At 44.1% G+C, this 13,273-nt stretch overlaps 1 protein-coding gene across 3 annotated transcripts; it reads right to left on the reverse strand.

Moving 5' to 3' along the window:
- Nucleotides 1-1,640: 1,640 nt before the first annotated feature.
- On the reverse strand, nucleotides 1,641-10,692 carry GJA4 (gap junction protein alpha 4). Of its 3 annotated transcripts, none has more exons than XM_081961583.1 (2): nucleotides 10,455-10,688; nucleotides 1,641-5,171 (listed from the first exon to the last, which is right to left on the reverse strand). In XM_081961583.1, exon 2 carries the CDS (start codon nucleotides 5,163-5,165, stop codon nucleotides 4,116-4,118), a length of 1,050 nt encoding a protein of 349 aa, XP_081817709.1. In that variant the 5' UTR covers nucleotides 5,166-5,171; nucleotides 10,455-10,688; the 3' UTR covers nucleotides 1,641-4,115. The 3 variants fall into 3 exon arrangements, 2 of the variants coding, with proteins under 2 accessions (XP_081817709.1, XP_081817710.1); XM_081961584.1 differs by lacking the exon at nucleotides 10,455-10,688 and adding an exon at nucleotides 6,768-6,880; XR_014176116.1 differs by lacking the exon at nucleotides 1,641-5,171 and adding an exon at nucleotides 10,278-10,350 and having other exon boundaries at nucleotides 10,455-10,692.
- Between the last annotated feature and the right edge of the window lie 2,581 nt (nucleotides 10,693-13,273).

Genomic DNA, 13,273 nt, shown 5'->3' on the forward strand with positions numbered 1-13,273 from the left:
CATTAAGAAAGACTAAGGATGCGGTGGCTCAGTGGCTAAGACACTTAGCTTGTCAATCAGAAAGGTTGGCAGTTCGGTGGTTCGAATCCCTAGCGCTGCGCAACTGAGTGAGCTCTGGTTACTTGTCCCTGCTTCATAATTACAGCCCCATGTGTGAAATACATACATATATGAGTCACATTGTTAGCATGATGTAGTCATTCATGTTTTGTCATTTGCTTCCCCACCCACCCTGCAGATACTCGTGTGTGATTCATATCGGATGCCTGATGTTGCCAGGAAGACCTGCTAGCATTTTGAGATAGGACTTTGGGGCTGTGAGTTAGTGTCCCACAACTCATTGTGGACTGGAGATCATGTGTTGCCCACTGGTATGAAAGTGAAGTAACTCTATGGTTGATTAGCCAATAGGTGATATCAAATACAGAATATAAAACACAGAATATTAATAAGACCATATGTAAAGATGGAATTAGGAACGCGGTGATTCAGTGGCTAAGACGCTGAGCTTGTCGATCCGAAAGGTCAGCAGTTCGGTGGTTTGAATCCCTAGCGCCGCATAATGGAGTGAGTCCCCCTTACTTGTCCCAGCTTCTGCCAACCTAGCAGTTCAAAAGCACGTAAAAATGCAAGTAGAAAAATAGGAACCACCTTTGGTGGGAAGATAACAGCGTTCTGTGCGCCTTCGGCGTTTAGTCATGCTGGCCACATGACTACGGAGACGTCTTTGGACAGCGCTGGCTCTTCGGCTTTGAAACAGAAATGGGCACCGCCCCCTAGAGTTTGGAATGACTAGCACATATATGTGAGGGGAACCTTTACCTTTAAAGATGGAATTAAATACAATTTACATGTGACATACCAGTAATAGCAGTATTCCAATATCTAAGGGGATGTAATAAAGAAGAGGGGTCGACCTTTTCTCCAAAAAGCACCTGAAGGCAGGACAAGCAATGGATGGAAACTAATCAAGAAAAGATGTAACCTAAAACTAAGGAGGAATTTCCTGACGGTTAAAACAATTAATCAGTGGAACAACTTGCCCCCAGAGGTTATGGAGGTTCCAACACTGGAGATTTTTAAGACAAGATTGGAGAACCATTTGTCTGAAATGGTATAGGGTTACCTGCCTGAGCAGGAAGTTGGACTAGAAGCCCTCCAAGGTCCCTTCCAATCCTCTTATTCTCTGAAAGAATAAAGAATGCAAATCATATTTGTGTTATCCCTACAATTTACCCCAATGAAACCTGACTGAAACAGAAAACAAAACAGAAAATAACTGTTTTATTCAAATGAAGGGCTGTGTTATATATGCAATGTGTGAATTCTAACCCCACATTAAATATATTGTTTTAATGTAAGGATCCCAATAGGTTATTTAACAGTAACCCTGATGTGCTATCCAAGATGTGGTTTTCTCTCTTTCTTACAATAATTGACATTCAAATACTATATGTGTTATGTCCTCTATCTCTGGAGCTCTGCAAATACAAGTATGCTCATTAAAAGGGACTTGGTTAAGTCTTCGATATTTCATCGTTGTGTCCAGTGGTTTGAACCTTATAACGGAATGGAAGTATTCATCAGACCAATTCTATAGAGGCTGCAAAATGTACTATTGACCCACAGAACAGTCTTGCCAATTTTTCATTTTATTTATATATAAAAATTTATTTTGTATTTAGAAAAACAAACAAACAAAAGTCGCAAACACAGAGTGCATACCCATAGCCCTCCATAGCCCTGCACCCTGCGGAGGTGAACGTTGGTTATGAACTGGTGATGTGGAGCTATCTTCTTCATGGCCACGTTGATCTGAGACATCTCCATCCAAGGCACACAGGTGAGTTCTCTACATCCTACTGTCTCCTTTTCACAGCTTAGTTATCCGAAAGAGTTCAGTAGAGATGGGGAGAAAAAAGGTCCTTGCCCCCCTATCTCTTCCTATCACAATTTGCTCTTTGTCAGAGGTCTTCAAACTTGGCAACTTTAAGACTTGTGGACTTCTAGAATTCCCCAGCCAGAGTTGAAGTCCACAAGTCTTAAAGTTGCCATGTTTAGGGACCCCGGCTCTTGATTGAAGCTGGAGAGCGATCCTATTTTTTTTTTCTTTTTTGAACCATCACAAACTTTTCACCTGCAGCAACAAAAGCCAGTTTCCCAAGCATATATTTTCGCAGTTCCAAACACAAAACCCCCAAACCACCTTGCTCCTTTGATTTAATCCAGAGAGAGGCAGGAACTTTTTCCCCAAAAAGCTGACACATGAGCATTTGAAAAAAAAAAAATCCACGTTACTTTCCCATTGCAGGAGTGGTTGTGGTTTTAACACCCAATGATCCAGTTTGCGCTTACAGTCCTACGATGTGAAAGAATTAGAACACATAATAAAAAAAGAGAAGATACAAATAGGAAGCCAGGAGAGAGGCTGTCCACCGCAACGATTCATAAGGATACACATATATAACACAATATTGACCTCAAACATTCAGGAGTAATCTCTGTTTGACAAAGCCCTGCACAAATAATGAGTGCAATGAGAAGGATGGGTGAGCAGCTACACTGGAGAAGACCAGATAGCTTTCAATATTTAGAGTGTATCGTCAATGGATAATTTATACTGAGTAAAGTTCAGATGACACAATAGTCTTTTGTCTACAAAGGAATGTGGCTTCCCAGAACCATCAGAATGAAGTTTTGATGAGGTTCTGATCCATTGAAAACCAAGAGAAATGTGTGCCTGCTGCAGCTTTTCATATTTTGGTATCTTCCAGATGTGCTGGGATCTTCGTGCCCAACATCCCAAACCAGCATGGCTGGAAACTTGAGGACGTGTAACCCCAACAAGTGGGTTCCGGCTTTTTATAATGCCGGTTCGATCAGGGACGCGCTTTGGGACGTGCTTCAGGTGCATGCACAGTAGGCAAAAAAATGCTTCTGCGCATGCTCAGAAGCAAAAGACAAGATGATGGCACCCACAGTGCTGCCAATAGAACTGGTTCGGGGACGTGGCCAGCCGAGTTACTACTTACTTGGCCGAAACTGTAGGAACCCACCTCTGGTTGAAGGGCATTTAGCTTGTGGAAGGCCAATCTCCAAAGAAAGAGTCCTGACGGAAGGAGAGATGGAATTACATAACCAAGGAAATGGAGAAAGGGGAGTTAATTTACACAGTGAACCATTTTGATTCAGTTTCTCCAAGTTACCAGTTGAAGGGTGGGGGGGAAATGTAGAGAAATCCCTTTGCAGATCCAAAGTTCACTCAGTGTCAGTGGAGACAGAAATTGGAGTTTCAAATATATGGTGAGATTGAAAACGTTTCCACTGTGTTAGATGGAAGACATTTATAAAGCAACCCCAGAGGACCAAAGTCCTATCAGTTCCATACTTAAATAAGAGTCATATTTAATTAGATAAGACCAGCAACAACAATTATTCTCCCTAATGCCTACTTGGAACAATATGCAAATGGCAGATGAGCTGCAGTATTTAATAAGTAAGCTGCCCAGAAGTTTGACAACTGCAACGTGAAAACAAAATCTGCTTGACGAATGACTTTCCTCAACCTGCTCACATGCCCATTCCTAAAAAGGTGACATACCAGAAGTTCCTCCTTGCGTTTATTCTGCACTCTCCTTTTCAGCTTGCATTTACTTCCAGTGTTTGAAACTCAGTTTGGATAGTCCAAGCTGGTCTCTCTTCTACCTACCCTCCTCCCTTTGTGGTCCGGTGGCTGTTTGCTGATCTGCAAGTCACACGACACCTCAAAATACAGACCCAACTGCTTATGTTTTTCCCCCCAGGAATCAACATTTAGCACTCCATCTTAAAATGCCCATTAACCAGCCACTTCAATGACCTTCTATGAGATTGTTTGTCTTTTTACACTTTTGGTGGATCTACAAGTTCAGTCTGTGCCCATCCTGGTTCTCACCTGGGCAGTAGAATACTGTGGCAAAAACCTGGGAAGCACCTGGGAAGAATCCCGAGGCCCAGCCTCTTTCTTCCATGGAAAGGAATCATATTGGAGCCTTTCCGCATGAAGAGACCCTCAGGAGAAACTTGGCTGCTCTCAAGGAAGCCCCCATGGAGCTTGCACTTCAAATGGCTGCTTGCTAGACATACTGTTTTTTAGAAGCACTGCTACTTGGACGGCTTGACTGCCTGTCCGGAGAGGGACGGATGCCAGGGGCTACCGTTGCAAAGAGATCAGGGGCATTCATCTGGTTTTGCAAGGCCAGGGTTTCTTCTGTGTTGTAGTTGGCCCAGTTCTGCTCACTGGAGAGCTTGTTGTATCCCTGGTAGGGTGGAGCATGCCCGTCTGACATGGGGAGGTAGAAATAGGGTTTATCTGGCGGATAAGGCCCCGTTGGCATTTTACCCATGCTGTTGGCATCAAAGGGTAGAGGGGGAGCAGACGATGGGGAGCAGCAGTCTCTTTCCTTGTCCCTTTTGAGCAGGTGCTTGCAAAAGAGATGGAGAAGCTCCAAAATGTTGAGGACAAGGGAGATCAAGCCCATTACCAGCATGAAAAGGATAAAGATGGTTTTTTCAGTGGGACGGGACATAAAACAGTCTATAAGGTATGGGCATGGAGGACCTTTGCACACATAGTTAGCATGCATGACAAAGCCATATAGGTACCACTGGCCAAGAAGAAAGCCTGCCTCAAAGAGGGTCTTGAACATCACGCTGATGACATAGGTCCACATTAGAGGTCCCCGGATTTTAATCCGGCCATCTTCAGCCACACAGATCTTGGCCATCTTCTTCTCTACCGCCACCAACATAGCTGCTGCCTTGTAATCTTTGGTTTGCAATGCCCGGAGTTCGCGCTCCCGTTCCTTTAGTTTCTCCTCTTGTCGGGAGAGGTAGATGACATGCCCCAGATAGACCAAAGTTGGGGTGCTGACAAAGAGGAACTGCAGCACCCAGTAACGAATATGGGAAATAGGGAAGGCATTGTCATAGCAGACGTTGGTACAGCCGGGTTGCTTGGTATTGCACACAAAATCGGACTGCTCATCCCCCCAAACGGACTCCCCAGCTAGACCCAGGATCAAGATGCGGAAGATGAAGAGGACGGTCAACCAGATCTTGCCGATGGCTGTTGAATGTTCCTGCACCTGGTCCAGTAACTTCTCCAGGAAGCCCCAGTCGCCCATCTTGTGCTAAGGACAGTAGAGAAGTAGGCATTAACAAGGGATCCATAATCATTTCACGAGAGCTTGAGGTTCCCACCATCATTTGAGTTCCAGGTGGGCAAACATCCTGAATTGAGGATGACACTGGGCCCTAGGAGGCCTTCTAGGGCTCCAAAGGAAGACAAGGCTAATCAATGGGGCCATAATTCACCCCAGTGAAAATCCATTCTCTTCCCAACATAGATGGACTCATACAATACCCCCAGGTTAATGCATTTCCAGTCTTGATACCCTGTTTTCCCAAAAATAAAACAGGGTCTTATTTTCTTTTCACCCGTGAAATAAGCACTTGGCCTTATTTTCAGGGAAGTTTTATTATTATGATTATTTTTAAAGAATTTTATTGGTTTTTGAACATTTATAGGGAAAGGTAAAAAGGGTTACAAGGAAAATTTTGGGCAGGCGCCCGTGCTAGTGGTAGAAATCCCCCCCAATCTCACAATTTTTACAATGTTAAAAACAACATATAAAAGATAAGCATAAACAGAATCTTGTTTTACATTATATCAACCATATGTTCAATCATCTCTTTCTCTGTCACTTTCTAGTATATCAATAATTATCATAGTATTTTAAATGCATTTATTTTTGTGACCTGAGCCTTTTCGATATTGCTCCCTCCTCCCTGTCCCCAGTTGGAGCCACAGCCCCCCCTTCATATCTTGCACATTACCACCTTTTTCACCACCTCCCCTATTTTCATCCTCTAGAAGGGAACTATGTTTTTAATGAAGGCTTCAGCCTCCTCCACTGTCTTAATTCTAATTCTGTTTCCCTCCCAAGGAAGTTTTATTATTTTTGAGGTGCAGGAGGCGGCGAGCGTGGTCACCTCATGGCTGCTGCTGTGTCGCAATATTTTCGGGGTGGGCTTATTTTAGTGCATGTGCTCAAAAGCCCGATTGGGCTTATTATCCGAGGAGGGCTTAATTTGGGGGAAACCGGGTATCTTAAATCCAACCAAATTGTACAATGGTGGTGTTTACACAACATTCTTAATTTAGTTATTGAGGAAACCCTCTTGTCTAAATTACACTATAAGCTGCAAAGCCACAAAAAATAATTGCGGTTAAGACTAGCGTCCTGTGCAAATATAGCTGCAAACGTTTGCAATTAATCGTTGTGGGAACACAGAATATAGCTGAGCATGGTTTGAGGATGTGGCTGGAGTTTAAAACTATACTAATATTTTACCTAGCAACAGGGGAAGTGATGACACTGAAGAGTGTTTCTATGCATCGGTGTGTAGGACAACAGTTATTTGAATGATTTCCCTACCATATTTTAATAATACAACAGATGCATACATGTTATAAACATAGCTTTAACTCTATTGGACTTAAAAGAAGAAGAAATGCTTCTCTGAATGGTGGTGCAGAAGCCCACATACAATATGTAGGTGGGGATAGGAAGGACAGAAACTCAGGTGTTCCCAGCCCTGCCCTCCTCTGAATGCCTGATTTGAGTGCTGATGTCATTCCTGGAATCTGTTGGATTCCCAGCTTAGGAGTCACAGCCCCAAGTTCTCCTACCGACATTGGGACCACTTTGGCCTTAACTTTTCACCCTCTTTTGAGTGGCTCCTTTAAAACTTGGTCCTTCTCTGGCTTCTCACACTCCTCTCTTCCTGATGCTGATGTTGCTTGGCACCTCTACATCTATCATCACTGCTGCCTTCTGGTCCTGGTCTACTAATCCCATTCATTGATTGAACACATATGCATTCTGGAGGGAGGGCGGGAGAGAGGGGGGGGGAGAGGGAATGAGGGAGGGAGGAAGAGAGGGGGGAGGAGGGAGGGAGAGAGAAAGGGAAAGAGAGAGAGAGAGAAAGAGACACCCTAGCATCCAGCAAAATGTTAGTTTAGAAGAGTCACCAATCTCATGTGATTCTTGAAAGATTAAAAAAAAGCAGTAGGGTCTGAGATCCATTGCTTTCTTGGGGAAGAGAGAGAGAGTGAGAGAGAGAGAGGGGGAGGAAGGGAGGGAGGGAGAGAGAGAGAGAGAGAGAGACAGACAGACAGGCACTACAGGAGTCTCCAAAGTGGGTAAAGCAGGTGAGTAACTAGAGAATAACCACACCCATCCACACAGGCTGTAACAGTCCAACTGTGAATCCAGAACCAGCTTCTAAAATTCCAGGTGGGTACTAATTCACCCCCAACACTTAATATGCCCCTTTGCTAGACCATCTTCAGGCACAGAGCATCCAATAAATGCTGAGTTTTGAGAGCTGTGCCAGGAGGAAACCAGATTAAGGCAAAATTCCATGTATGGGTCTGAATACAAATTCTATTGTGACCTCTAACTTTTGTCAGCATCAACTTAATATAGGAGAATTAGATCTTCTGAAGAAAACAGGAGAGACCGCAAAATGGCTTAACATTTGAAAAGGAAATTCTGGAAACCGAAAGCTGTTCTTTGTCTCTTCTTCCGGAAGGGTTCTATAAATATTTTTCTTTTTCAGAAATGGTTGCGTTTACAGTTCGCGTACAATAAGAGAAACATTTAGATGTTACAACACTGTCTTTTTTGTCTAGAATAGTCAAACAAAACTGCCCTTCTGAAATTAGAAGTAGCCTTAACTGTGGAGTTAAAAATAATGTGCATCTATCTGTGCATGATCAGGAATTAAAAGAAATGATTTTAAAGCAATTCATGATGGTTAAAAGTCTCCTTTGAAATAAAGTTGCACATTACCTGGCATACACACACACACACACACACACACACACGAAAACCCAGAAGTTCCACAGATGGGAGAAGATGGAAGTATGAGAAGATTTTAAGCATGCAGTCATAAAACCAAATGACTTGTTCTTCCCTATAAAGAATGGCTGCAGAAACCGGGTATGTCTAGTTTAATGAAAAGAAGGACTAGGGGAGACATGATAGCAGCCTTCCGATATCTCAGGGATTGCAACAAAGAAGAGGGAGTTAAACTATTCTCCAAGGCACCTGAGGGCAGGACAAGAAGCAATGGGTGGAAACTAATCAAGAAGAGAAGCAACTTAGAACTGAGGAGAAACTTCCTGACAGTTAGAACAATTAATCAGTGGAACTGAAGTTGCCTCCAGAAGTTGTGAATGCCCCAACACTGGAAGTTGTTAAGAAGATATTGGATAACCATTTGTCTGAAACTGTATAGGGTTTCCTGCCTAGGCAGGGGGTTGGACTAGAAGACCTCCAAGGTCCCTTCCCACTCTATTCTTCTAGTATTCTATCCCTTGCAAGAAATGTTTCACTCTACTGTTCCTTGTCTTCATGCTTTGCTACAACCCTGTCTATATGCCCTGTTTTTTTTAAAAAAAACACCGAAACAGGATTCAAACCCTCAACTGCCCAAACATTGCTGCATTGTCATTTAAAGGATTAACTTTTAAAATCTCCCACCTAGAAAGGAAGAGAGCCACGATAATCTAGGGGATAGTTAAAAAAAAAAAAAGAATCTGGCAATTTATGCCTTTTAATAAAACCTGTTGTTTGGAAAAGATGATACCAGGCTCCCTTTTCTCAGGAAGGCAGTAGAACTACAGGGGAAAAAAAAGTAACAAGTGTTTAAATTTACCCAAAGGTGCTTGCATAGCTGTGACTATGATAATTTTATATCATACTGTGTGTGTGTGTGTGTGTGTGTGTGTCTGTCCCTCAGCAGCTGCCCATGGTTTATAAAGAGTTAGTACCTCAGGTTGCCAATTGCTTTGGTAAAAATAGGGATAAACAATAAAAAATTGTATCCTGGGTTTTTTTCTTTCTTCCTGCTTTTAGAGAAGGTTGCCCTATAGACAAGCTTTTCCTGACAAGGCGATAAAATAGCCATTGGCTGTCTTAACACATTTGCACAACCAGAAGGCAGAGGACGGCTGGAAGTGTTGGCATTCTGAATTGATTTGTTGGGTTTTGATCAGGGGTGAAATCCAGCAGGTTCTGACCAGTTCTGGAGAACCAGCGGTGGAAATTTTGAGTAGTTCAGAGAACCGGCAAATGCCACCTCTGGCTGGCCTCGCCCCCATCTATTCTCTGCCTCCCGAGACCCAGCTGATCGGGAGGGAATGGGGATTTTGCAGTATCCTTCCCTTGCCACGCCCATCAAGCCACACCACGCCCACCAAGCCACGCCCACAGAACCGGTAATTAAAAAATAGACTAGTTTTGATGATCCTAGTTGTGCTTGTATTTATTTATTTATTTGTATTCATTTATTTCGTCAAGCATGAATTAGATAACAGATAATTCATGCTTGACAAAATAAAATAAATAAATAAATAAATAAATAAATGCAAGCACAACTAGGATCATCAAGACCCAACAAATCAGGAACTCCATACTTGATCATGCTTGGTCTTAAAAGAATTCCTCCGAGCAGGAGTCCTAGCTCTTCTCTCATAAGTCAATGAGGACTAGTAACTTTCTTTTAAAGATCCAGCCAGCCCAACGTGGAGTCTGTTGAGATGTTGAGACTGGGAAAAGTGCAGAGAAAAGCAACTAAGAGGATTAAAGGCCTGGAGACTAACACATAGGAAGAATGATGGCAGGGATTGGGTCTGGCTAGTCGAGGGAAAAGAAGGACTAGGGGTGACATGATAGCAATATTCCAGTATTTGAACGGCTGCCACAGAGAAGAGGGGAGAGGGCTGTCAACTTATTTTCCAAAGCACCAGAAAGTAAGAAGAAACAATCAAGGAGAGCAGCAATTTGGAATGAAGGAGAAACTTTCTAACAGTGAGAACAATTAATCGGTGGAACAGCTTGCCTCCAGAAGTTAACTTTAACTTTAACTTTATTCAATTTCTAGACCGCCCCTCTCTCAGAAGAGACTGCTTCATCACTGGAGGCTTTAAAAAAAAACACTGGAAAGCCACTTGTCTGAAATGGTGTAGGGCCTCCTGCTTGAGCAGGGGGCTGGACTAGAAGACCTCCAAGGTCCCTTCCAACTCTATTCGGATTGAGTCTAGGGAAAGTTAAACAGCTACGCTTGCTGTAAGGCAAGCAGGAAAGGATGACAGAATGCCTTGGATTCCCTACATATGACAGCCTGGTAGAGAAAGTCAAACAAGAGAAAAATACCATAAATCCTTATCTTAAATCTTAAAACGGAACAAGGGCTGTGGTGCCAAGAGGGAATAACTTTGAAGGAGTTGAAGGAGACAAACTGTGAAAATCAGATTGACTATTATTCCTTAAATCAAAGCACCACCTCCAGGAGCGTTCAAGTTTAGGGATATTTAACAAATTTGAAGACAGTCTTTTACTCACCCGCAAATCAAAAGGATTTTCCTGATTTAAAAGTCCACATTAGGCGTTTTTTGGCTTAATTTTCTGGATATCAGTTCTGCTCCCGAAGAGAAACTGCGGCCGAGCTCAGATGTAGAATGGGAATATATAACAAATACCCCTGGAATTCCGAGCACTCGGAGACTGTTATGAAGAGCAAAGAAGGGGAAAGTTTATTATAATAATCCTTGGATGAGTTAACAGAGGGGGGAGGAGTTAGAGGAAATGAGTCAGGGAAAAGGAGGAGAAAGGGCTTGGCCTAGCAGTGCAATTTGTTGAATATTCTGGGTTTTTTTTCCCCCCCTTTAAAAAGTCACAGCTGATTAGGTTTGTGGAAAGAAGGAAGAGCTAAAGGTGACTTCACTTGCCTCCTGGCTGAAAGAACTTAAAACAGCAGCTCACTCCACGCAGGCTGTGTGTTCACACAACCCACAGGAAGCAGGTCCATGAAAGATGCAGCAGTGAATTTGCATCACCTTCTAAAGCGGCTCCTCCCCCCCGCCCCCACCTTGGCACCTTTAAGATGGGTGGACTTCTACTCCCAGAATTCCCCAGCCAGTTGAAGTCCATCCGCCTTAAAAGTGCCAAGTTTAAAACAAGCAAACACTGCTTTAGAGTTTGTTGAGGGAATCTGAAGGCTGGGAACTTAGTGTCTTATATGAACTTAGTCCACTGGGGTAGTAAAGTGTAAACAGTAACAGAGTTGGAAGGGACCTTGGAGGCCATCTAGTCCAATCCCTTGCTCATGCAGGAGACCTGTACTAGGGATTCGAACCGCCAAACTGCCGACCTTTCTGACCGACAAGCTCAACTCAAGGCCTTATGCGAGGTTCCTCCCATCAAGCGGTTAAGATTAAACCCAGTTCAACATGTTAGGGCAACAGAGCCACAGAAGAGAGAGGAGAGAAAGCTTTTGATTTCCTAAACAGTCGTAGTAGCCGCAGCAGGATTGCAATGGTGGTGGGAGAATATTTCTCCGGAGCCTGGCTGAGGAAAAAAGGAAGTGGAGGAAAACAGCGGAGACTGAAATAACAATTGGTGCCTGTGTTGAGGCAGCCATGCAGGCCAAGAGCAATAGAAGGGAAATCCTGCACAGGAAGAATTTACCAGCACCTTGCAAAGCGTGGGAATCAGGAGCAGGAAAATGTGTGTGTGTGTGTGTGTGTGTGTGTGTGTGTGTGTGTAGTGGTGATGGTGGTGGGGCTCAGGCAGGGAATCCCTGCAATCCTTTGGGAAGGGAGTGAGGAATTCCAAGCAGAAATCAATACCACCTATATGACGTTGACAATCGGCCGGAAGAAGCAGCCATCCCGATGGGAAAAGTGGTCAAAAAAGGAGAAAAAATGGCCTTCTTAAGTTTGAAAAATGGACTTCTGGGTTCCTTGAAATGCAGCGCAATGCTCCCTTTGGCTCCACCCTCTATTCTTATCAGGCCAATGTTAGTTACCTGCAGAGGGAGGAGGTCAGTGAATATGATGAGAAGGTGAAAACACGGTTGAGATTGACAAAGGTAGAGGATTAATTATCAGGCTCCGATCAACTGATCACAGAAAGTAGAATTCAGAGAATAAGGACATTGTAGAGTAGAATGGAATAGGAATAGGAATAGAATAGACTAGAGTAAGGAATGAGGAATGGAATGGAATAGAATAAGGAATAGAATAAGGAATAGGATAGAATAGAATAGAATAGAATAAGGAATGAGGAATAGAATGGAATGGAATAGAATCAGGAATAGAGTCAGGAATAGGATAGAATAGGATAGAATAGGATAGGATAGGATAGGATAGGATAGAATAAGGCAGTGATGGCGAACCTATGGCACGCGTGCCACAAGTGGCACACGGAGCCATTTGTCAGGGCATGCGAGGTGCTGCTCTGTCAGCTGGCCAGCGCGCATGCGTGCGCTGGCCAGCTGAATTCACCTTTTTAAAAGCTATTTTTCGCCTTCCCCAGGCTCCAGAGGCTTTATAGGAGCCTGGGGAGGGCGAAAAGAGCCTCCCCCGCCCCCCCCCCGCCGGAGGCTTCAGGGACCATCCGGAGGCTTCCCTGAAGCCTTCGGAATGCTTAAAACCACCCTCCGAGCAAACCTGAAGTGACTTCCGGGTTGCTCGGAGGGTCGTTTTAAGCGTTCCGAAGGCTTCAGGGACCATCCGGAGGCTTCCCTGACGCCTTCGGAGCGCTTAAAACCACCCTCCGAGCAAACCGGAAGGCTTCAGGGACCGTCCGGAGGCTTCCCTGACGCCTTCGGAGCGCTTAAAACGACCCTAAGCATTCCAAAGGCTTCAGGGAAGCCTCCGGATGGTCCCTGAAGCCTCTGGAGGCCCTCTGGGGGGGTGGGGGAGGCTCTTTTCGCCCTCCCCAGGCTCCTATAAAGCCTCTGGAGCCTGGGGAGGGTGAAAAAAGCATGTAAAAATGGGGGGGGCGTGCGTTGTGCGCGCATGCGCACTGGGGGATCGCACGTTGCATTATGGGTGCGGCACGCCCGCACACGACCCCTCCGCGCTCCCCCCACTTGTGGCACGCGAGCCAAAAAAGGTTCGCCATCGCTGGAATAAGGAATAGAATAGAATAAGAAATGCGGAATAGAATGGAATGGAATAGAGTAGAGTAGAATAGAATAGAGTAGAATGGAATAGAATAAGGAATAGGATAGGATAAGATAGGATAGAATAAGGAATGAGGAATAGAATGGAATGGAATAGAATAAGGAATAGGATAGAATAGAACAGGACAGGATAGAATAGAATAGGATAAGTTAGAATAAGGAATAGAATAGAACAGAATAGAATAGAATAAGG

This window comes from Natrix helvetica, assembly GCF_964273705.1.
Source record: "Natrix helvetica genome assembly, chromosome: 9".
NCBI classification, from domain to species: Eukaryota; Metazoa; Chordata; class Lepidosauria; order Squamata; family Natricidae; genus Natrix; species Natrix helvetica.